A 25,407-nucleotide genomic window follows, 5' to 3' on the forward strand; every position below is an offset into this window, starting at 1 on the left:
CCCCCCAAAAATCCCCAACCCTCCCTGCCTCATCCCATTTAAAGTGTTTGTTTTATCTTTACCTCCTATGAAATGTTTCTGATAAGGCTTTATTGCTATACAAAAGCGGTGCAAATGCTGCCCAAAGACAGCTCCATCAGGAACTTTGGTCACACGACTGCAGGACTTCTTGCGCACCGTCCAAGTCCCAGCGTTAGACCTGCTACTTTTCTGAAGAGAAGCTGAATACTGTGTGCAATAACACTAAGAAAATAGGATTGAACCCCAAAGAGAAAACAAGGGAAGAAGAGAGAGGGGGACAAGGTACTAAAATTAGGCAGAAGGCTTCCTTGGGTAGGGCCGAGTCATTCCTGTGATGACTAACTGATCAATGCTACATTTAGACAAAACAAGTGTCTTCCGGAACAGATTGTTGGTGTTGAAATCGTGTGTCTGGTCCTGAATGCCAGCTCTCTCATCAATGCAGCATTTATTAAAAAATAAAATTAAAATGAAAAAAACTGACAAATTGCATCACCAGGTAGCAGCCTGGCCTGGATCAGACATGTCCCATTGTATTTGCTTCATCAAGCAGGGCCATTTAATGTGGCTTCAGCACATGGCAAGACCTCCTCTTTCCTACAAGAAAAACAAACAGTATTACAATAAGCATTAAAGAACTAAGACAGCTGTGCCACCCACTCACCCCCTTTCAACCTTACACTGATCCGGACATTCACCTGGACAAATCACCTTTTCTGTGACACTGAAGCCATCCTTCCAGCATATAGTTTTTTCAATAGCCATGATCACAACATTAATAACTAAGCACTTGTACGGCATTGGACTGCCCCATTTTACATATGGAGAACTTGCAGTAAAGATGTCCAAGGCCAAACAAGGATTAGAAGCCATATGCTCCTGGTTCTCAAGTGTGCACTCATATAAAATTCACTGGATATTGTACAATTCGATTGGCTGATGGCTGCACTAGCGGAGTAGAACTACTTGAAAGCTGGGTTTTCTCCTGCAATACATCAAGCAGAAGTTGGGGGAGCTGTCTAAAATCACCCTTAAGCCGTAAACAATATTAATTAATGATAGATGTACTCCTTCAGCCACAGGGGCTGATATTACCTGTACCCTCTCCTCCGACTGCTTCATCCTATCCACCATCATTACCTTCAGTCTTGTCTGGGCAGAGTCTCAGCCAGCCCCAATCTCAACTAGACACTGGGTGAGGCACTGAATCAGATGAGATAGACACATGTAGCTGGGTGTCATCAGCCCATTGCACCCTGTGCCTCCTCACTAACACTTCTAAAAGCTCCACCCATATGTTGAACAGGAGAGGTGACAGAATGGCACCCTGTGGCACTCCAGACTTGAGATCTCTTCAAGAACAAGGGCAACTGCCCACCACTAGCTGTTGAGATCTGAGAGAGAAAAGAATGAAGGCACTGAGCGAAGCCTCATCTGCTCCTGCCAGGGTATCATCACTTGATTAACTGTACTGAAGGCATAAAATACCACCAGCATGGAGACTTGGCCTTCATTCGTCGCCAGCACATCATCAACCAATGCAACTTAATGAAGTCTTGGTGCTGTAGCCAAATCTATATCCAGATTGATAAGGGTCAAGGAGATCAAAGGCATCCAGATACTTGGGACAGTTGTCTCATACCAGCCTTCTCCACAAGGGAAGATGTGATATTGGACAATAAATGGTCAGTGTAAAGTGACGACTTCTTGAGCAAAGGGCATACTACTGCTTGCTTCAAAGCTATGGGCAGCCTGCCCTCTCGAAAAGATGAAGACGACCCGTTACCTCCCAAGTGATCTTCACCAGACAGGAAGGATGCGGATCCAAAGCATAGGTTGTGGGACAAAGTTCTCCCAACACCTCCATAGTTCAGGGAACATCACTGGCTAAAACACTCTCAGAGAAGATGAGGTCCTTCTTCCCTCAAGACCCTGCTCTGCCACCACAGAGGTAGACAGCTCATTGCTAATCTGATCTACTGTGTCCACAAAAGGTCAAACAACTTCCGCACAGCTGGCGGAACTCCGACCTGCTACATAACTGAGACAGTCCAGGTTGACCAGACTACCTATTGCCCAAAACAAATTGGATGTCTGAGATTTTTCTTTGCCTCCCACAGAACCACAGCACAAGAATTTAAAGAAAATCTTTATGCTGCAACTTTTCAGCCTCAGCCCAAAACTTCCCTCTTGCTTCATTTGTCAGAGATCATCTGTAACATAGCATGACCTGTAAGAACAGAGCCAGCAAAGAGGGCACCCAGGGGCCATCTCATCAACAGTGGGGATGGAGTGGGAGGAGAGTATTATAGGGGCTTTACCAACCCATCGAGGGAGTGGTCCGTCAGTGGAGCTCCTTGAGCTCTCTAGAACATTTCTAGTTGCATGACTTTCCACGGGCAGACCATCTAAACAGGTCCCTTCCCCAAGACGGATGAGGCCCAACCTCAAAGCACAGGAGGTAATAGTCAGTCTGTGACAGATCTGAAGGTCCAGTTGCCCAACCTGCAATCCCAGCCAATGTGTAAGTTGAGATAGCAGCTACCAGGGATAGGGCCATGGTCATTGTGGTGGCCAGGAAATCCTGAGCTGATTCTTTATCTACATTCAGACTGAAGTTGCTCATAGCACGCTCTGCATTTCCAGTGTCACTGTAGTTGGGAATTCAGTTAGCTCGTGAAGTGACTTGGCAGCAAAGTCTGGGCAAGCGGCACACTAAAATCAGTCCCATCTTATGCCTATCCTGGGACTCTCATACTAAATGGACACATGATCAGACACAGTTTTGGAGAAGACGATCTCCTATGCCTCAGGATGGATGCAGTGAGCACGGCCACACTACTCCCCACTGACTCCTCCCCCAACTTTGATTCATGATGTATAAAATACTCAGCTGGGAAGAACTGTAACAAAACTGGCCCAGCAGCATCAATCAACCAGAGAATGTTAATACACGCAAAGTCAGGGGGCTCGTCTATTATGAAATCACAAATGGTTAATCTATTTCTCAAGTGAGCATTAAGCATCATGAATCAAAGGCTCCTGAAAACTCAACCTTCCAAGGAGGTGAAACCAAAGAAACGGAAATTAAACGTTTTGTTCCTGGCTGACACCATCTCCTTACAGATTTATTACCACCTTGTCTCCCCCAACTGACTACTGATCTAGAACTCCAAGTCCACACAACCCTTTCCCGGATCTCCATGTTCCTGGGAATGGCAGCATCGTTCCACGCTCTCAGCCACTTGACAGTGGTCATCGGAGGGGCCGCAGCTGCGTGCCCAAACAGTGACCCCTAGGGCTGGCTGCAGAAAAGCATAATAAAAAAAATGAAGAAACAAAATGACAACAAACCAACCTACACATACCCTACCTAATCCAACACCCAACTCACTCTCTTTCATCAAAGGACTTCTCTCATATTACAATGCCAACTCTCTATAAAAAAAACCCTGATCCCTTGACTGGCTAGCTGGGTGAACAAATGACAGAAGGGGCCTGGGAGAGCTAGGAAGTTAAAAAGAATGTCCTCATGTTGGGGTGAAGAGCCAATCTCACTTGCGTTAGACCCTTCTGCCTGGTACTCTCCTCCTCCAGACCCAGAGTGTCTTTGCCTTCTGCTTACAATTTGTTTCTACAAAGCATTTTGTGATCCTGTGCATTAAGGACACGAAAAAACAACAAGATGCATCAAAATTAACACAATTCTGAAATGCTTTGGCTCTCCACCTAGAAATGTTCTAACTGCAGCCAAGCACTGACACATGGGATTCAGGTGTCTGAGAGCAAGGACCAGGAAGTGCTACAGAGGCTGTGTGCTTGGCTCCGGGGGTGGAGGAAGTCCCTATTATTGAGGAACAGCTCTCTGGCTGAGACACGGCATAGAATGCCCCCATGACAGCAGGGCCTTTGAGGATGACATCACTGGAAATTCCCAAGGATCAAGCTACATAAAAAACCCTAAAAAGGTGACATTTCAAAGACTTCATAAGAAGCACTTCCCTCTACCTCTCTGACTCCCAGTCTCAGTCACCACAACTATCCTCCAAATTTCTTAAACCACATGATTTTCATTTCTTAAAACACTAAAGCTTTTAAGGTTCTTTAAAAAAAAAAACTAGACCATTTTCTTATGCAGAGTGAATATTATATATCAAAGACCTATGATTTATTTTTCATGGCATCAAAGATTTGATAAAATCTGCATGAAACTGCAGGATGTGTGCATTATATTGCAATAGTCTAACACACTGTGCTTTCAGTCTCATGTGTCACTAGGCACCCAAGACAAACCAGCATGCATTCTACTGTGCGCTAGTGCTAAGCTAAGGGATTCAATGATTTGGTACAGAATAAATTACTGTTTTTGTCTGACTCACGGTGGTTAGAAAACTTCGACCCGCTCACCTGTCTTTTGTTGTGCTTTCTGTGGCAGCCATGCCGACAGCTGCAGCGTTCTGGAGCTCCTCAGAATGCTGGGGCATGCTGTTTAGTGGTTTGGACACCTTTGTCGTTCCCATGTCGGTGATGGTCAGCTTGTCAATAACCAGGCAGTCTGCATCACTGTGTGAGGAGAACTCAAGCTGAAGTCAAACTGGAAACTGAGGAGTGTTAAATTCCAATGGAGAAAAATGGATTCTCCTCGTCTAACAGAATACACCATTCCCACAAGTGGAGTCATGTAATGAATGAATTCAAATGAACAGTAAAATCAAACTGGAATTAAAAGCATTCTACCTATCCTGTAGTCTATGCTTCCTAAAATCAGGACACTGAAATCGCATAAAACCACTGATTCCCACAAAGGACACTTCCAATCAATGCCACAGAAAGAAGCCCACGAGCTTCTGTACATTCTTATTACCCGGAAGGAAGACGCGTTAGCACTCCCCTAGATGCAAACGCTATTAATAGCATGTTGTCCAGCGATGGAGAATGGAGAATGGAGAACAAATATTGTCAGCCTGCTCAGTCATCAGCAGAAAGGACCCAATGAATGAGGTGCATTCAAATGAGAACCTTACAGGTTAGCGGGCCGAGTTCACTGCTGGATGAAAGAAAATGAGTCACCTATAATAGTGGATGGAGATTATCCATCACTATTCTTGGCGCCGTGCTCCTGCATCCAACCAAGGCTGGAAATCCCCAAGTCCAGAGTTCTTAAATGTTAGTTCCAGCAGAGCACTTTTCACATGGTCACCCAGGCACCCCTTCTGCTCCAACCTACAGCTGGCAAGTGAAGTCACTCCCAGGTGTGTTTTTTAAAGAGTTTCATTTAAGTAGTACAGAACCTGGATCTCTATGGGGAGGAAGGTGGACTAGAGTGGTATCTTATGATTGGTAATTTTCAGACCACAGTTACAGTAAGTAATTCTAACCCCTGCAAAGATTCCTAAGAGAACAGATCCCCACACTTGGAGATTAACAGTTCCAAGGATGTCTCTATAAAGCAAAATACAACATAACACAATGAAAAAATCTGCAGCAGACAGTAAAGCTGCAGGCCAGGTAAATCTATCTTGGACGCTAACACTAAAGAACACTTTTCAGAGTGGAGAGATAAGATATTTCTATAAAATTCGGTGTGTTTTATACTTTACCACAGTGAGATAAAATACCTCTAAAAACAGGCAAGAGGAGTTTAAAATACAGAGAGCCTAAAAATAAAGTCAGTTTGCTCTGAGTTAGGAGAGTTCGTCTGCCTCTAAACTGGAGACAGTGATTCTGTGACACTGACAAACCAGACCTTGACTCCGGCCTAAAGGATGAATCTAAGTTACAATGCTTTGGGAACATACCAGGCTGACATACACGGTATGACTGCACTGCAGATCTCAAATTATTAAAATTATTTAATACGTATATTGCAGTGGTTAGAATGTTTCCGCCAGAGTAAAACTTGCTCGTACAGAATGGTTTTTGTGATGTGACAAACCTGTACTGCTGCCAGGTTATTGACATGAGAGAAGCAGCCAGCCAGCCACTTACACATGCTTCTTTTGGAAACAGTGAAAACAAAGCAAAACTGAGTAGACATCCTGAGGATTTTAGAGTACTCCAGATAAAAACTTAGGGAACTTCTGACATGCAGCTTCTGGAGAAGGGCTTTTCTGCAATGATCATATAGGCATGGAAGGAAAGATAGCAAGATGAGTGAGTGATTAAGTAGAAATTCGGTCACCACCTTATGGAGGAATCTAGGATGTGTCCATATCACCACAGTCTGGCGGTTAAAGCATGGGACAGGCAATCTGATTTGGGTTCTATTCCTACCTCTGCCACTGCCTTGCTCTGTGGTCTGGGACAACTCATGGTCTCTCTGCTTCAGACTTCCCCAGCTGTAAAAACAGACTTTTATAAGGTGCTTTAAGATCCTCTGAAAGGAGCTAAATACAGTTAGTGCAAAATGTTGTACTATCTTAAAAGAATTTGCATGAGATGAGATCAGAAACTAACACCCATTGTTATTTGTATTATCAAAGCACCTATTTATGGACCAAGATCCCACCATGTTAGGTGCTATACAAGCACAGAACAAACAGAAGCTCCCTGGCCCAAAGAACTTACCATCTTAGTATAAGACAAGAGACAACAGATGGACGCAGAGACAGGGGAGTACAAGGAAATAATGAGAGAGTACTGGTCAGCATGATTGGCTGTGGTCTCAGCACACCAGCGGCCTTACCACTGTCAAATTGTAACCTTCTAGTAGCTTCATTCTAAGCAACTAGGAAGGGCTGAGATGCCACCTCAAACACCAGTCGTCTATTTCTACACTCAGCAGCCACGCTGACAATGCAAGCGACCACTAATGGGTCTGGTTCAGCATTATCAGATAGGGTCAGACACTCACAATGATGACACTGACCACTCAAACCCTGGACAGGTTTAAGAATATCATCTGTATGGAAATGTTACAAGCATGGAACATTTCTCTCTCATGAGCCTGGTTAGGACAGAGGCTGCCGAAGAGATGTGTCTGAGCAGTAGACTGAGATGGCATCACCTAACAATGCAGTCTGTTCCCAGTGTAGTCTCCTCTCAGTTTGTTGTTCACAGTGCCTGTGAACAGACCGCTGATATTTCCTATTCATGAAAGATCTAATCACCTGCCTCCTGATCTGAGGCCACTCATGTGAGTCCTTTACCAACAGGCCCAACCAGTCTGTGATTGTGCCTTCCTTTCCAATGGATTAGTGGCCACTTAAGCATGTCCTGTGGGACAATCCGTATAAGGAAGCATATCCTCTTCTTCTGCTTGTTGATGTAAAACATTATGGCCTAATTGTTCATATGTATTAGGACCAACCTTTGGGATACTGGTCTCTAAAGGTTCTTGGCAATCTAGACTGCGCTCTCCAACAGTTACAATGGTCCTGAAGATACTGTACATAGAATCTGTCTGCACAAATGCCTCATCCCTGCTAGAGTTCATCCGTGGTTACTACCGTTTGGATCACCAGAATTTGAAAGCCTCCTTCCAACTGACACCAAGTCACAGGGCATTGCAGGTCACTCGCCACCTGGGTGTTATGTGGACCTCTCTGGGTATGTCTACATTACAGCTGGGTAGTGTGATTCCCAGCCTGGGCAGCCAGACTTGCCAGTGCTCTGCGTGAAATAGCAGCGTGGATGCTCCAACACAGGCAGTGGCTTGGGTTAGCCACGAAGCTTGGATCTGGGAGGTCAGACAGGCTTGGATTTGAGTGGATAGCCTGAAATGTTCACCAGCAATGGGAATTACATCTCCCAGCTGCAGTGCAGACATACCCTGTATAGCTTAGCAACACCAAGACTCCAGGGTTGATTGAGTTTGCCTCATCTGTTGGCATGTGATAGCTGGTATCTTTTGGCCCTGGCAAATTCTCTCCGCTGGATCCACAATGTCCTGATGCAGGAATGTCCTGAGTTAAGCCTTCTACAACAGGATACTTTTGTACTGTCTGTCTCTACTGAACAAACTGAGACCTTGGGCAGATAATCTTGAACCCCAGAGATGCAAACAAGTTGATACCAGCAATGGACTGATACTTGGATCTTCTCCAAAGTGATGGTCTTGATCAGCCAAGTATCCAGATAGGGGAACAACTTAATTCCAATTTTTAGGTACCTACCTACGACTGTATCTTGCTGGACCAACACAAATGCACCTTAAACACAATCTCAATGCCTAGGTGAGACACTCACCTAAGTACTCAAGGACTGAGCTACTATGGCCTAGAGAGCCAATATTTCATCTGACTTATGAGATGCATCAGAGGAAGCTAGGAGAGTTTTGAGGATCTCCATACAGGATCTGCTCACCGTGAGAGCCATGAACAGATTTCACAGCAGAGCCAGTCCTGCTCCATTCCAAAGTACAGGGCACAGTAGATATATATGCCTGTTTAGGAAGGACTTGGTTTGACCACACTCTGAACACATTTTAAAGCCTAGAATGCTACCTTCTCTCCATACCTGCTAGATAATAAAAGGAACTGGGGAGGGAGGAACAAGTCAAAATGTTCACCTGTGCAAATGCTGAAAACAAGGAAAAACCAATCCCCTCGAACAGTGCTGTAGCCCTAGAGGTCAGAGTTTCAATATGCCAAGTGACACATGCGTCTGTCTGCTGATCAAGCTGGAATGCTTTGAAGAAGTGGGTGGTTATGAGGGTTGGAGTTCCAAGTCGTCTAACAAAACATTTTTGGGATGGTGGAATAATGCAATGACTGAAATGCCAGAGTCTGGAAAAAGTGTACTCTGTGATATTGTTAGTGCTGATGAGGTGTCCACGTGAGCTGGTAGCCATGAAGCCTGAAGTAGCTACGTACAACAAATAAAGGGAAGCTCCTACTCTGATTAAAACAATGTGACAGTGATACATATGGCCTAAAACGGAACAATTCAAGGCTATTTGATCTAGACTTTGCTGACGACATCACTCTTATCTATGAAGATGCCAATGAACTACAAAAATGCACAAACCAAATAAAAGTAGTAATGGAGAAGACAGGTTTGAGATACAATCCAAAAATGTAAAGTCATGTTAATGGAGATTATAGGGACAGAAATCAAAACTGAAGAAGAGAAACTGGAGAAGGTGGACAATTTTACGTATCTCGGAAGTACCATCAGCCAAGATGGTACTAGTTCTGAGGAAACAAGAAGTATCAGGAATGCAAATGCTGCATTTGGAAGACTTAGAAATATCTGGCAACTCAAAAACATCTCCCTCAAGACAAAACTGAACATGTACACCTCTACCCCGATATAACGCGACCCAATATAACATGAATTCATATATGACGTGGTAAAGCAGTGCTTGGGGGGTGGGGGGTGGGAGTGAGGCTGCGCACTCCGGCAGATCAAAGTAAGTTCGATATAACACAGTTTCACCTATAACACAGTAAGATTTTTTGGCTCCCAAGGACAGCGTTTTATCGCGGTAGAGGTGTATAAAGCAATTATTATCGCCATCACAACATATAGCAGTGAGACATGGCAACTTACCAAGAAAGATACGCAAAAGCTGGATGCATTTCATCACAAATGTCTGAGAAGAATATTGGGAATAACATATAGAGATAGGAAGACAAAAGAAGTAGTCAGAAAAATCACTAGACAAGGCACCCTCTCACAAATAATCTACAAAAGAAGACATCCGCGGCTGGGACATGCGCTAAGAATGGAAAAAGAACACGTATCAAATACTGCCCTTGAATGGAAGCCAGAAAATGCAAGAAGAAAGCGAGGAAGACCGCTAGTAACACGGAAACGAACAGTTCTGAATGACATCAAGCACCCTAACAAGAAATGGGAAGATTTGGAGAGAAGGGCAGTTGACAGGCAAGGATGGCAAATGTGGGTAGCTCAGTGTGCAGCAAAGCACGGGATGGACTAAGGTCTAAGGCCTATACTGACTCCTCTCAGACAAAGTTGGTGGTCGGAGCCTTTGGGGTGCTGCCAGAACCAACTTTAAAACGTTGAGTCTGGATAGTTTTCTGCCTCAGTTACTTGTAGGAGCATGTACTCAAGAGTGGAGAGCTGCCACGAAGTTTGCCAATGTTGATTTGTCATCCAGTGAAATGCCCCTCCCCCCTTTTTAAAAAATCTATTATACCACTGTGGTCTGCTTTTCCTGCTCAACTAATGTTTTTTCTAACTTACATGTTGTCTGTGTCTTTTTAGACTAAGTTTCTCAGGGCAGGCACGATACAATAATTATGCAAATAACAATGGTCACTCCAGAGAAAGAGGAATTACTTGCAATAGAACTTTTTCCAAAAGTTGTCATCATTTGTTAGGTATCTCCTGTATGTTAGAGTGAGGCAGCTTCCAAAACACCACTGGTTGAAGTTTCAAAGAGCCACATCAGATTGATTGACAGATGCACCGCGCCTCACATCTTGTAAAAAACACTTTTTTAGGTTTACCATTTCCAGCAAAGATCAGAATTCAGATCTAAGAGAAGTGGACTGATATATGTGAAAAATAAATAACTGGCACTTATTTAGCACATTTCATCTAGGAATCTTAAGGCATTTTGAATACAATAAATTAAGCCCCATCCCTTTTTTACAGATGGGAAAACAGCAGAAATTAAGCCTAATATTTTATAATCAGGGTGCCTCATGTTAGGCTCCTAAATTCCCTGTTTAGCTGTCCAAAAAACTGAAGTCATGGGATTTCAAAAAAAAAAAAAAAAGATAAACCCTGTCTACACTTGGAATTAGCCCCAATTGCAAGCCATCAGTGCAAACCCCTAGAATAGACAGGAAAATCATGTTTTGGAGCTTAGCCTGGTTTCAAGCAGGTTTTAAATAACTTTTCAAGACATGTGGATTGATTACATGCACATGTTATGTGAGGGGGGCTCTTAGCTGCCTTTGGAAAATTCACTAGGAAGCTCCCTTACTGGAAATGTGTCTTCATCACCTTGTCCTCATAATAATTCCTCTCAGAGATTTGCCTTTCGTGAAGCTGTATGAGAAACTGCCTCTACTGATAATCCCGCTCTCTCTCTCTCTCTCTGGTGAACAATTTCAAACATAGATTCATAGATTCCAAGGCCAGAAGGGACCATTGTGATCACCTAGTCTGACCTCCTGTATAACACAGACCAAAGAACTTCCCCAAACCTGTTTCTCAGGACAAGATATAGTGCACATCTTCTACTGAGTTCTCCTCTTTTACTGTATATACCTACATAAGGAATAATATACATCATATAGAATTATTTTCAGTGAGGTGTCTTTGATACTGATTGGAGCCAGAAGTTTAGCTTTCTTTTCTCTAGTACAGCACACGGCTTCCTCAATCTGATAACACAACTGTGTGTTCTGCAAGTGTTTCTTCCTCAGCAGTGAACAAGAATAAAAGATTAGTAGGTCCTGTAATGAAAATGATATATTGTTAAAATGCATCGCGAGGCTGTCCAGCTAACAAAGAAAGCAAGCTTCATTTGGCAGCTTCTTTGATGCTTCTGTGCATACAAAATATTTATCTTTTTATTTCCAAAATGTCTTTCCCTCAGATTATTGTAAAATATTTTAATGCTGCTATATCTTGTTTCTATTCCTCCCTGCCAACCAGTCTGACTATGTAAACTCAACAATTAAATCTAACCTTCACGAGGATTACCGCAATCAAATAGCCTTGCCCGCCTCATCCTTCCACTGACCTGCTTATTGAGAGGCACCAAGGCTAGCAAAACAAATTTAATTCCCATGGCTTCACTGGGTATTCAGACATGCCAGATGGACTCTCATTCACACTATCAGGCAGAAAATCCACAAGCTACAGCACCTAACGTAGTTTCTCATGATGATGATGAGGAGGAGCCTGTTCATAAAATGCATCTCATTGTCAAAGACCTGTAAAGAAGTCAGGCTGAAATGTTAAATGATCGAAGGGCTTAAAGTATTTAAGAAAAATATGGATTTGATACTAAATAAGGCAACCTTAGAATCCAATTCTACCCACCTCTGACACTTACTATTGTGGGTCCAGGGATACACTCTAGTTATCCTCTAGTCTCTCTTTGGTAAACAATTAATAAGTATCATAGACATCAAAACATTGTAAGGACAGACTAGGAAGGATGGTGACACTACAAATGGATGTACAAGTAGCATACCTAAACAGTACAAGCCCCATGATGAGCCCATAAACAAGCCCTTAAAGCCAAATTCTGCAACAGTCAACCAAGGACAAAACCAAAACGGGATGCAATGACAATTATGTTAAATTACATCGTTTCAACAAACTGTTGAAACTATCTGCTGGCTAGTAAATCAACAAGGTCACAGAACACAGGAGGGCTCAGTGAATAGTTCCCAGATTACAGAATGCCATTTTATGTTGTAAAAGCCAACAGATACACCAGCACAGAAGATCCAGTCTATGATAATTAATTGCACTAAACTTCCATCTTTGATTACAAAACATCAATTTTTACAGTGAAACAGTTTGGTCACCGTGCCTTTATTTGTTTTTTGCTTTTTAAATACATGTAAATTGATATTCAACCAATTTCTATAGAAAAGATGGAGATATGTTACACGTCTAATTTTTCACAGCATGCTTAGCTTCTGAATAACCCATTTAAAGCATTCCAGCAAACGTACCATGCTAAGGGCATAACTAAATGCTAGCAAGACAACTAACTCTTCTGCTTATTTTTTTCATGCTTTCTCAGAAAAAATGACGTCTACAGGTCATGCAGGATGAAGAATCAGCAGGCACAGAAGAGAAAAATGTATCCCAAAATGGGAGAGCTCAAAACATCCACTGTGACAATATAACTCCATTCAGTCTGGGGAACTGGAGGGTTATTTTCTCTGCTGCATGTAAGTGGATGCTACACCAAATTCCTTGCTCAACAACAGCAAAAGGAAAATTGTGAGATAGCTTGGTACCAACTGTTTGGTTATACAGTACAAGTGCCATCAAAGACATATTCCTTTCTGGATCCTTCATGCAATGGAGAGAACGCCAGCTCCATGTCGGAGTTCATGCCCAAAGCAATGGGAACAACCATTTCCGGCTGTTATTTCAGAGCTATTTCAGAAGAAGGAATTTAAGGTTTTCACTGCTGCTAACAAGTATGTAAGCTAAATAGTTTCAACCTAGAACTAAGCCATCATTGAACACAAAAGAAGGGACTTCCTGTTCTACAGGAGCTTATGATACATAGCCACTGTACCTAAGGCATTTACTAAGAATGAGCATTATATAGAGATCAGAAAAAATAGTTTTCATAGATAGCAAACAATATAGTTTAGACTAAATTCCAGCCTCCATTCAAACCCCACTTTTTCTGTTGCTCATTAAAACAAATCTTTTGGGGATGAAATTTTCAAGCTTAGCCTCAGCTCAGAGTTGAATTTTTTCTGGATGGGGGAGACACTAAATCTAAACTGATCTGACCACTTTTCAGAACAGCAGGTGTAAAGAAAACAACATTAGTCCCTAACATGAAAACATCTAATGCTATAGACTGCAAACTTGGCAACATTTTAGTTGTCACCAAGGAAAGGTTAAAAAAGGAACAAAAACAAAACAGCCAAGTGTGGAGAAAAATTATTTTAAATGTTATGAAATTTTAAAAATGCTAGTCTAAGCATACACAACAAAATATCAGCCACTTTTTAGTGTGCCTCAGCTTTAAAAGGAGCCACTTCAGTTCATCATTTAAGGGGAACTCAGCAGTGAAACACTTTTTACACCCTTTAAATAACAGGGAAATACAATCTAAAAGCTTAGGTTGATAATAATGGTGATGTTGAAAAATTAATCACATAGAACGTGGAAATTCAAAAGTAATTTCCCACAAAAAATAGGTACTAAATTGCACATATGTAAAATTCACTATTGCTGATTTACTTGTTCAGTGTCAATCTTATTACTGTTTATGCTGTTAATCATATACCATAAATATACAAAATGTGAAACACAGCTGAATTCACACCACTGAGAGAACCTTAACCTTCTGTTCTCCTGGCTCATATGCTTAATTCTACACCCTTAGCAATGCATTAACATTAGTTTTTCAGATCTCATGTTCACTTTTAATATAATTTAGAGAAATTCTTTCCCTGGCACTATTTCAAATATCTTAATTCTGAGTATTGCTGGTGTCTCTCTGAACAAGGACTTCAGTTTCACTGAGACCTCCTGCCAGGAAGTCTAGCCTGACAGCACAAGTTTGAGACAAAGTTAAAATGCAGCTCAGCCTTTGAATGCTTGAGAAAGACAGAAAACTGTCAAAGATGTGTAAAATGGTAATATTTATTAGAAAATTATTAAAATAAGCTCCTCAGTGGTCCAAAAATATTTTTAAATACCATTCATCCACAAGTTTTAGAAGTGCCTGAATCTCAGGTGCATTTAATATTAGACTGCATTGTCTATGTCTGGTACTACAGAATGTCAGAATGACGGCTCCCTGTGTGACTGATAACCATGTTTCATTATGTTATGATGATTTAAATGATTTTCTAAAGTGATTTAACTCTTCTTTCAAATTAGACATAATTATTAGGATATCACTTATTTTATACTGGAACTTTCTTTTTATCTCTGATCTAATAAGGAAATAATTACAGCAGAGCCTTGCTAATTTGCACTAAATGACTGGGACACTCCGTGTGAATTGATGAATTATTGAAAATGAGTAAAAACACAATTTTAAAAAATGAAAGATAATATAGCTCAAAATGTCTTGTGATTTGACAAATGTAATTTAGGGTTTTTTACTGATAATACTTTGTAACATACTAGTAAGTGTTTTGCTAAGTTAATTCATTGAAGTCTCAAGTACAGAGACATCACTACAGCACTTTCCCCCCACGTTGACAGCAGAAATAACTGATTTCAATCGAATTGTGTGCAGTAACAAAGGGCAGTTAACAAGGTTTCACTGTTAAGTCTACTTGAACATAAAACCAACCCCTCCCTTGTAAAATTATTAAAACCTGTTCCTATTTTCAGAAAGAGCTCGTGAACAGATGGAATGGCAGAAGCTCAAGGACACAATGAGATATATGAAACTATCCGAATACTGTAATAATTTTTAAAAGGTTCTCTAACAGGTGTGCTGCCTCTGCATGTATTTTTCACACAGGACTCCACACAACTTCTAGTTAGGCATTTCAAAGTACTGCTTCTAGGCACACGTTTAACTGACAGTGGAAGAGTCAGTTTTCTAGTGTCATTTGCCAGTTCAGTAATACAGCAGCTCTGTTCTCAATCCAGCATCAAGGACTTGGAAATCAGAAGGATGTAGCTTAATAAAAGGAGAGATTACTTGTCAGGTGGATGTTTGGAACCCTGAAAATGTCACAGTTATACATACCCTCTGACTGAAGGTCTAAATATTCTGAGCAATACCCACAGCAAGATAGAAAGGCAGCAAGAGAGACAGAGAGAGGCAGAAAGGAGAGAAAGAAAAAGAAAACAGTAAAGATTAGTGCAAAAACAGACAAAAGAATTAACTTTGCATTGCTATCCTCGGATGCCTTCCTTCCCTGTAAAAACGACATGGCAAGGGATGTTTAAAAGCTTTTCTAATCATATGCAGTAGCTGAATTATGTGCACTGGAACCTTCATATAAAACTGTGCCCAATATATACAAAAGTAGATGAATCAACACACCATAAGGAACAGCCTGCTCAAAGTTGACACTTAAAATATAAATTCTAGATTATTAAATAGCAAAATATGCCAGAAACAGGAAACTTTCTAGTCATCACCAGATGAACTTTACAAGGTCCCATTGCACATTTTTTCCAATTAATCTAAGATGTCAAATTTACTATGGACCTTCCAGAGGGGGAAATATATCTGCCTATCACTTGTGTACGACCCTTTAAAACTGCTGCTAAGAATATGGCACACCTGAACCAAAACCGCTATGGGTAACATTTTGCTGTGCAAAGCAAGGAGATGATTAACTCAGGTGTGTTTCAACCATACCATCATGTGAAAAGCCTAAATGCAGATGCCAGATCCATCAGTGATACATCTCCAACCTGCGGATTCACAAGAGAATAAGTACCACCAATCACGACTGCTAACTGCTTTTATTTATTTGGGGGTTGTCATAACATATTCCCAGATTTGGACCTTAGCGTCCAAAATATGGGTGTTAGCATGAAAACCTCCAAGCTTAGTTACCAGCTTGGACCTGGTAAAGCTGCCACCACCCAAAAAATTAGAGTGTTTTGGGGCACTCTGGTCCCCCCAAAAACCTTCCCTGGGGACCCCAAGACCCAAATTCCTTGAGTCTCACAACAAAGGGGAATAAACCCTTTCCCTTCCCCCTCCTCCTTCCAGGTGTTCCCTCCCTGGGTTCCTGGAGAGATACACAGAAGAAAGCTCCGTGAATCTAAACAGAGGGATTCCACCCTCTCTATTTCCAGTCCTGGAAACACAAGTACCGAGATATCTAATCTCTCTTCCCCCTTACCCAGAGGGCATGCAAAGTCAGGCTAGTAAATCTAACACACAGAGATTTCCCCTGACTTCTTCCTCCCACCAATTCCCTGGAATTCTCACTAAAGAAAACTCCAACAGGTCTTAAAAAGAAAGCTTTATATAAAAAGAAAGAAAAAATACATAAAAATGATCTCTCTGTATTAAGGTGACAAATACAGGGTCAAATTGCTTAAAAGAAATATGAATAAAACAGCCTTATTCAAAAGAACACAATTCAAAACACTCCAGCAACTACACACATGTAAATACAAAAGAAAAAAAACAATAACCCCTATTGTTTTATGATCTTTGTACTCACAACTGGAAACAGAAGATTAGAAAGCAGGAGACAGAAAAATCCTTCCCATAGAAGAGAGGGACAGGCACAAGACAAGAACAAAGAACTCACACACAAACTTCCCTCCACCCAGATTTGAAAAAGTCTTGTTTCCTGATTGGTCCTCTGGTCAGGTGTTTCAGGTTACTCCTTTCCAGGTAAAAGAACATTAACCCTTAGCTATCTGTTTATGACAGGGGTGGAGGGAAGGTCAACAGGAAGCAGAGTCTTGGAGGTGATTTAAAGAGGTTCCCAGAATTTGGAAAAGGTATAGTGGCAGCAGACTGGAGTAGACATAGAGGGCCACGTGTAGTGCCCTTAACAGCAGGATACTAATAAGTAGGATACTAATAAGTGTAGTGATTACACACTGATCAGAACTATTTATTAAACGTAGGTTATGTTATAGTACCCATCACAGTAGTACTGAAGTTTACTGTAGCTCTTTAACACTCTTCTCAATCTAGAAGATGATTTTGCTCCTCCCTGGTAGCTGGCATACTACAATGTTGCCCTGTTGTGTGTCACAATTTTCCTGGAGTGACCCCTGATCTTGGGTAGGAAGTGATGGCATGCATTGTAGACTACCCCTAGCTTAAGGACGTTAATGTGAAGCAACAATTCTTGATGGTCCACTTGCCCTGTGGTGTAAACTTCTGTACATGTTCCCAACACATACCTTGTGGGGGTCCTTCAACCAATCAAGAGTGTCAAGGACCCCGTAGGGAATGAATGCTCGTTTGGACAGGCTATGTCTATTTGGTGTGTAAAAGGTTCTGAGATAGCTTTGAATGCATCTGGAGCGGAGCCTTGCAAGGGGCATCATAAATGTGCAGGCCACCATATGACCTAAGAGTTGTAAGCAAGATCTCTCTGTGGTCTGAGGGCTCTATTGTGTCATGCATATGAGGCTGGACATGGTGTCGCACCTGTCTGTGGGTAGGTATTCCCTATTGGTTGTTGAGTCCAGCATGGCCCTGATTAAGTCTGTATGCTGAGCAAGTATTAGGCTGGACTTCTCTGCTCTGAGGTGAAGGCCCAAGGAAAGAAACAGAGCTAGAGACTTCTTGGTGTCTGACCTGACTTCAGAGAAAAAAGCTGCCCTTGAGAAGCCAGCTGTCCAAGTAGGGGAAGACGACTATTTCCATCCGACAGAGGTGAGCAGCAACTACTGAGAGCCATTTGTAAAGCCATCAAATTGGTCCCTTTGATCCTGTGGCAGACGGTCAATAAGTTGAAAGAACTTTGAGTAGATGCTGTCATCATCTTTTGCCAGCGGGACATCATAATTTTGCTACCCTAAATTGTAATACTGCTGAGAAGTAGCTCTCTGCAGGGGTTGCCTGTTCTTCTTGTTGACCACACTGACCACCAAGGAGCTGGAGGTGGAAAGAGAACAAAAGATATTCAGAGCCCTTGGCCGGATGATGGTATTTTTTGCCAGCCGTCTTGCACGTAGGCAGAATGGTGGCAGGTGTCTGCCAGATGTTATGGGCTGGTGACAATAGTGCATCGTCAATAGGTAGGGCTACAAGTATGTCACGGAGGTCACAGATTCCCTGACTTTCCACAGTGTCCCTGGAACTGGGTGCCCTGCAGAAGTCCAGGCACTGCCGGCAGCAGGGGGATTCTCCCCCAGCAGCCAAGCCACCAAAGGCAGCAGGGGAACCCCCCAGCTCCCAGTCGATGCAGACAGTATGTGTGTGGGGGTGGGGTGATTAGAGGGGTGGGGCACAGCCTGCTGCTGCATGCAGCAGGGAAGGGTGCTGGACCTCCCTCCCTCCCCATTTTGTAAGGGATGTTTTTAGCAAAAGTCAGGGACAGGTCATGGCTTCCGCGAATTTTTGTTCTTGCCCATGACCTGTCCATGACTTTTACTAAAAATATCCATGGCAAAATCCTAGCTTTATCAATAGGCAGTGCTATCTTGTCTTATGATGTAGCATGGAGGATATCCATCAGGGAATGTCGGGATTCCTGCACCTGCTCCAGCAGGAGCTGTAAAGTATCGACTGTCTTCGTCATCAAGTCCTGAAAAACTTTAAAGTCAGCCGCATAGGATAAAGGAAGGGGCATGACTGCTTCGTCAGGAGACGATGAGGATTTGTCGGAAGAGGGAGTTTCCTCCCTGACTCTTCACTCTTGGTGTTCCACAAAGCCTTCCCACAGAGGTGGTGCTCCCAGAGTGCTACACGCCTTTCTGTGGGACGGCACTCTGCAAAATTGGTTGCTGCAGGAAGCCTACGGCTTCCAGAATGCCCAGTGTGGCAGAGCATGTGGAAAGGGAGTAGGACCTCAGGGATGATCCTGACAAGACTGGCGGGGAGGGTGATGGCCAGATCCCAGAGTCTTCTCCTCAGGGTACACTCAGGGGATGGAGAAGGAGAGGGAAGGGAAGGGTGGCTGAATCCTGGACAGAGACGTCCAGTTCAGAAGATGTGTAATCCCTTGGGTCCAATGGGGAAGCTAAGGGTGTTGGTACTGGTAGCTGAGTATGTACTGGGGGTTGGATTGGAACTGGCAGTTGGGTGAGAAATGGCATCCAAATCAGTACAGGAGTCCAACTTTTTGTAGCAGGATGCGACAGTACCAATCAGTAGGTCAGTACCGGTGGGTGCCTGAAGTACTGAGAAAGGAATCCTCTCTGCACCTCTCAGGAGAGTGGAATCTGGCTCCTGTCATGCAGAGGTCCCTGTGGGAAAGAACAAAGTTGGCGCTGCTGATCTGGGGCAGTACTCCTTCAGCTGAAGAGGGTCAAGCGGTACTAGGGACAGTGTGAATGAACGGGAGTGCACACTCCCATGGCCCTCAGAGGGTGCTGAAGTCAGGGTCGGTGGTTTCTTTGAGTGCCTGCATCTGGAGGGCTCCGAAGGTATGTTGTCGAGCGTGTCTGTTTGCGTGGGGTGGTAGATCTCTTCGGCAGTACTGAGCCTTCAGTGTCAAAAAAAAGCAGGAGCCTCAGCAGTACCTGGAGCAGGATGCAAAGTCTCTTAGACCCTGATCTTTGGGAAGATTTCTCACAGTGCTTCAAGAGATTGGGATTGCTTACTCTTGGAGCATTTGGAGCCCTTTGAAGATGTCCCCTGTTCTTTGCTCCGTGGAGCTGCAGCATAAGTCAAAGAGGCCGCAGTAAATGTACAGGGGAGAATCTACCTTGCAGGCCTCAGAGATCACCCACCAAAACAGAGCTTTAGTCTATCTTATCTCTACTTGCAAGATCTGCTTTTAAACCGGATGCAGACCTTGCACTTAGACGGGACGTGGGACACTCCAAGGCAGCTGGAATGCCTGTTGCTGCAGGGAAATAGCTATGGCAGGTCTGGCAGGGTTTGAAGCCTGAGGTTTGGAGCATAGTCAGACAAGGAATAAACCGCAGCTGAAGAAAGGGCCAGGCTGGGAGCCCTAGCCATGGCCAGCCAAGGGGACAGTTGAGAGCACAAAGAAAATTGAAAACTTGTGCTAAGGGAAAGAACTAAAATAAAAATCAAGGTTAAAAAAAGTAAAATAAGGGGATAAAAACAAAAAAAGGTACAAATTATGCAGGTAAGTAGCGGACACCATAATATTCTGTCTCCAACCTCAGGCAGCTGAAAAGGAACTGGATCAGTGGCGGATCTAGCCCTCCCTATATACCCACCGTCCAGAGCAAGAGGATGTGCAATCACAGGTGCAGACCCCCAGACACTGCTCAGGAAAAAAAATCTTTGAGAGAAGGCGTATGAGCACGCATAAACAGAATATGGAGCACCCAAAGGGGCATATACTTGAAGAACAAATGTAATGTATTATTACTGCACGTAAGAGTAAAGATAGAGAAAAACTAATCAATCTCAAATTTATTAGAGTCCTCTCTTGATGCTAAAAAGCGCACTGCAAAACTTTCCCTAAAAGAAATGGGATTTTGGTATCCTAAAAATCCTTTTGTGCATCTGTTGCACAAGCCAAGGAGGGTTAAAATTCATATGGCTGGCGCTCTAGTGAGCCACTCGTACCGATCATTAAACAGATCACAGCTGTTATTCCGGGAGGAACTCCTACAAGAAACACAACATACAATGCAGAAGGGAAACTTTCTCAGAGATTATCGAAGTTCACTAATGCAAAATACTTCCAGGTCTGTTTCCTCTATTAGTATTTAAAAGCTTTTTTAATCATCATCATAGTGATGATGTCAGAATCATAGAAATGTAGGACTGGAAAGGACTTCAAGAGGTCATCAGGTCAACCTAGACTATCCCTGACTAGTGTTTGATCCAATCTGATTTCAAAAACCTCCAGTGACGGGGATTCCACAACCTTCCTTTGAAGCCTATTTCAGAAGTTAACTACCCTCACAATTAGAAAGTCTTTCCTAATATCTAACCTAAGTCTCCCTTGCTGCAGATTAAGGCTATTACTTCTTGTCCTATCTTCAGCGGACATGAAGAACAATCGATCAACATTCTCTTTATAGCAGGCATTAAACATGTGTGAAGACTTATCAGGTTCCCCCTCAATCTTATTTTCTCAAGACTAAACATGCCAAGTTTTTTTTAACCTTTCCTCGTAGGTCAGATTTTCTAAACCTTTGATCATTTTTGTGGTTTTCCTTTGGAATCTCTCCAACTTGTCCACACCCTTCCTGAAATGTGGTGCCCAGAACTGGACACAGTACTCCAGTTGAGGCCTCATCAGTGCCAAAACAGAGTGGGACAATTACTTCCTGTCTCTTACATATGACACTCTTGTTAATACATCCCAGAATGAAACTAATTTTTCACAACTGCACCCCATTGTTGACTCATATTCAAATTGTGATCCACTAACTCCCAGATCCTTTTCAGCAGTACTTCCACCCAGCCAGTTATCTGCCATTGTTAAATGATGCATTTAATTTTTCCTTCCCAAGTATAAGACTTAGGACTTATTTTTACTGAATTTCATCTTGTTGAACTGAATTTCATCTTACTATACATCTTCTATATGAGCTCCATCTCAGGCCAACTTTCCCTCTCTTAATTACTGAGAACCATTTCTCCATGTTTTGCAACTCCTTTCGAGGAGATTAGGAAAGACAACATTTATTGGGTGCAGATGAGAAAAAACTTCAGTTTGTCTCAAGGTAATCCCTTTGGAGACAATCATTCATGTCTTCAAAATCTCTGGCATAGCACAGTACTGATTTACTAAATGTTAACATACACTGTGAAATTATCTATTATGTAGCACCATGCTGACAAATGAGTTTTAAACTCTAAAAAGAAGCATTTCTTTAGCATTTGACATGCTCTTAGGACTTTACTACACACATTAATTCATCAATCATCTGTATCCCAGTGGAATAAATATTAGCTACACTTTATGGATGGGCAAACTAAGGCACAGACCCTCACACCAACATCTTCACAACCGAGCATCTAAAGTTATATAAAAGCAGCAAAGAATCCTGTGGCACCTTATAGACTGACAGACGTTTTGGAGCATGAGCTTTCGTGCATGCATCTGAGGAAGTGGGTATTCAACCACGAAAGCTCATGCTCCAAAACGTCTGTTAGTCTATAAGGTGCCACAGGATTCTTTGCTGCTTTTACAGATCCAGACTAACATGGCTACCCCTCTGATACTAAAGTTATATACAATGTTATTACAGTCCCAGGATCTTAGAGAGACAAGATGGGTGACCAATTTCTCTTGGTGAGAAAAACAAACGTATGAGCTTAAACAGAGCTCTTCTGCAGGCCTGGGATATGTACTCAGAGTGTCACAGCAAAATACAAGGTGGGACAGATTGTTTAGCATAAGTTGTTAACACATATTTCAGGGGACCATTCAAAGTGAAGTGGCCCGCTAACAACTCTCTAGTCATAAAGGGAAAAGGAAAAAAAAAAAAAAAAAGAAGTAGTAGTAGTTGTTGGGCAGGGGGTAAAGTTACAGATTGTTGTAATAAGCCATAAATCCAGTGGGCTTATTCAGTCCATGATTTTTAGCATCTAGTAAAGTTATGCATTTAAGATTCCAGGCTCATCTTTTGAATGTGTTATGCAGGTTTCCTTTGAGGATGAGGACAGAGGTCAGATACAGAGTGATCGCTTTGTGAGTTAAGTGTTCGCCCACAGGTGAAATGGTGTTCTTGTCTCATCGTTTTTCTGTGAAAGTTCATCTGAGAGCACAGTGATTGTCTGGTTTCACCCACATAATTGTTTTGGGGGTATTTAGTGCACTGAGTGAAGCACACCACATCTTGTGATAGGTAGATGTAGGACTAATGGATCTTGACAGGTGTGTTGTGGGGGGTCTTGATCACTGTAGCAGTGGAAATATCTACACATATTGCATCTGTTGTTCTGGCAGGGTCTGGTGCTGCTAGGGTGACCAGATAGCAAGTGCGAAAAAGCGGGATCAGGGCAATCTGTAGCTCAAAGTAGCATTCTGGAACCCCACTGTGATACAATCAGGATATGTCTGGTACAAAGTATGCCTTGTGAGGGTACTGGTCTGTTGAACCTTAATATCCTATTGATTTGTATGTGCCATCATTGTATGTGATGTTATGAAGCATTGCTATATGTATTACTGAAATATGTTGTGAGGTAGGAAGATGCCCACAGCTGGCCTTTCAGCAGGGACAAAGGAGTAGCTATCACTGGCGAGACAAGTGGTGATGGCCCATCAAGAATAATCGACTCTCCTGGAGGCATCTCAGAGATAGCACGTACGCCACAAGGGCGGTCTAACCCACATCACAGCAAGGATCTTTCTAGCAGCTGGAAGAAAATATAAAAGAGGGACAGTGGCATCACTTAGCCTCCCCCCTACACGCACATCTCAACACCTGGAAGAGCATCTGGAAGACAGACTCTGAACTGGGGAGATTGGTTCCAGGCTGAAAGGGAGTTCAGTCTGTGTATTAGGAACTGCTAACTGCCTGTAACATCTGTTAGGGTGAGACACTGCTTAATTCAAATCTTAATTAGTGTGCTAAAGTTAGCATTTAGACTGCGAATTTATTTGTATTTCTTAGGCCTTGGCTACACTGGTGCTTTACAGCGCTGCAACTTTCTCGCTCAGGGGTGTGAAAAAAACACCCCCCTGAGCGCAACAAGTTACAGCGCTGCAATGCGCCAGTGTAAACAGTGCCCCAGCACTGAGAGCCAGCTCCCAGCACTGCAAGCTAATCCCCACGGGGAGGTGGAGTACCTGCAGCGCTGGGGGAGCTCTCTCCTAGCACTGGCGCTGCGACCACACTCGCACTTCAAAGTGCTGCCACGGGAGCACTCCCATGGCAGCGCTTTGAGTGTAGCCAAGCCCTTAGGTAACCAACTCTGATCGCTATGCCTGCTTTTATGATCACTTAAAATCTATCTTTCGGTAGTTAATAAATCTGTCTTATGTTTTACATCACTCAAAACCACATTGGTTCGAGTGCTTGGGGAATCTCAACTCAGTTTACACAGGCTAGTGCATGTCCATATTCCTTTGAAGAAGTGGAAAATTAATGAGCTTGTACTGTCCAAGGGAGTCTTGAGCAGCTAAAACGATATACTTCTGGCGTGCAAGGTTGGGCTTTGGGGGGATTAGCTGGTGCCTCTCTCTGTATGATTCATGAGTGACTCAAGGAACATTCATGCAATTTAGCTGGTGGGAGGCTCCACATCCTGATGACTGAGTGATCGCAGCACCTCCAGGGGTTTGCTACTCATTACTGGCATAGCACTGTGAGAGCTGGGGAGTTAAGGAAGCACAGTGGTGCAACAGTTCCAGGTTGTGCCCCTAATATCAGGACATCTGGTCAACCCAGGTGCTGCTCTGAGATGGTGTGTCCTGGCCTGTGAGGAGCTTGCTTCTGATAATGATCTTGAAATTGCCTGGGGGAGGAGGGTTGTTAAGAGGGGGCCAAGCATGGTGCTACCCTTATATGGGTTCCAGTGTGGGATAGTAGGTGTTAACTAGAGGTGTGTGGTCAGAGAGGGTTTATTTCTGTATTGAAGCAGATTCTCCCAGGGCATTTGGGTGGCCCGTTCCATGGTGCGATCTACTTCTCTGGTGAAGAACCCTTGTTAAGGCGAAGGTGTGTTAAGTTGTGTTATGGGATATATCCCGGACTTTCTCCGCAGAGCATATTCTGTGTTTGTCATAAACAGATAGCTAAGGGTTAATGTCTCTTTCACCTATAAAAGGGTTAACAAACAGTGACCTGAAACACCTGACCAGAGGACCAATCAGGAGACAAAATACTTTCAAAACTGGGTGGAGGGAAGTTTGGGTGTGAGTTCTTTGTTCTTTCTTCTTGCCTCAGAGGGTCTGAAAGACCAGACATTACTACAGGCTCTCTAAGTTTCTTTTCATAGAGTAAGTAAAACAGGCGGTTTAGGCTTTTTAATTGTTTTAACTCTATTTGCAATTGTGGATCTGGCTGGTTAACTTTTATATGTGTAGTTGCTGGGAATATTTTGATTTGTATTGGTACTGGTGGGAAAGTCTCTTTCTGGTGTCTGTAAGCTATAAGACCCTGTAATATTTACATCTTGAAGTTACAGAGATAATTCTTTACTTTTTCCTTTCTTTTATTAAAAGATTTCTTTTTAGAGAACCTGATTGATTGGTTTTTCTC

At 42.8% G+C, this 25,407-nt stretch overlaps 1 protein-coding gene across 2 annotated transcripts in view; it reads right to left on the reverse strand.

Moving 5' to 3' along the window:
• Positions 1-452: 452 nt before the first annotated feature.
• PPP6R2 (protein phosphatase 6 regulatory subunit 2) overlaps positions 453-25,407 on the reverse strand; it is a 159,943-nt gene continuing 134,988 nt past the window's right edge. Inside the window, exons 22-24 of one of the 2 annotated variants that reach the window (XM_030537206.1) lie at positions 15,359-15,382; positions 4,429-4,584; positions 453-618 (exon numbers count right to left, since the gene is read on the reverse strand). In XM_030537206.1, the coding sequence (XP_030393066.1) occupies positions 567-618; positions 4,429-4,584; positions 15,359-15,382 (232 nt within the window). In that variant the 3' untranslated portion in view covers positions 453-566. The remainder of the gene's footprint in view (positions 619-4,428; positions 4,585-15,358; positions 15,383-25,407) is intronic. The other variant, XM_030537294.1, reaches the window with a different exon arrangement.

Source organism: Gopherus evgoodei, chromosome 1, assembly GCF_007399415.2.
Source record: "Gopherus evgoodei ecotype Sinaloan lineage chromosome 1, rGopEvg1_v1.p, whole genome shotgun sequence".
NCBI lineage: Eukaryota > Metazoa > Chordata > Testudines > Testudinidae > Gopherus > Gopherus evgoodei.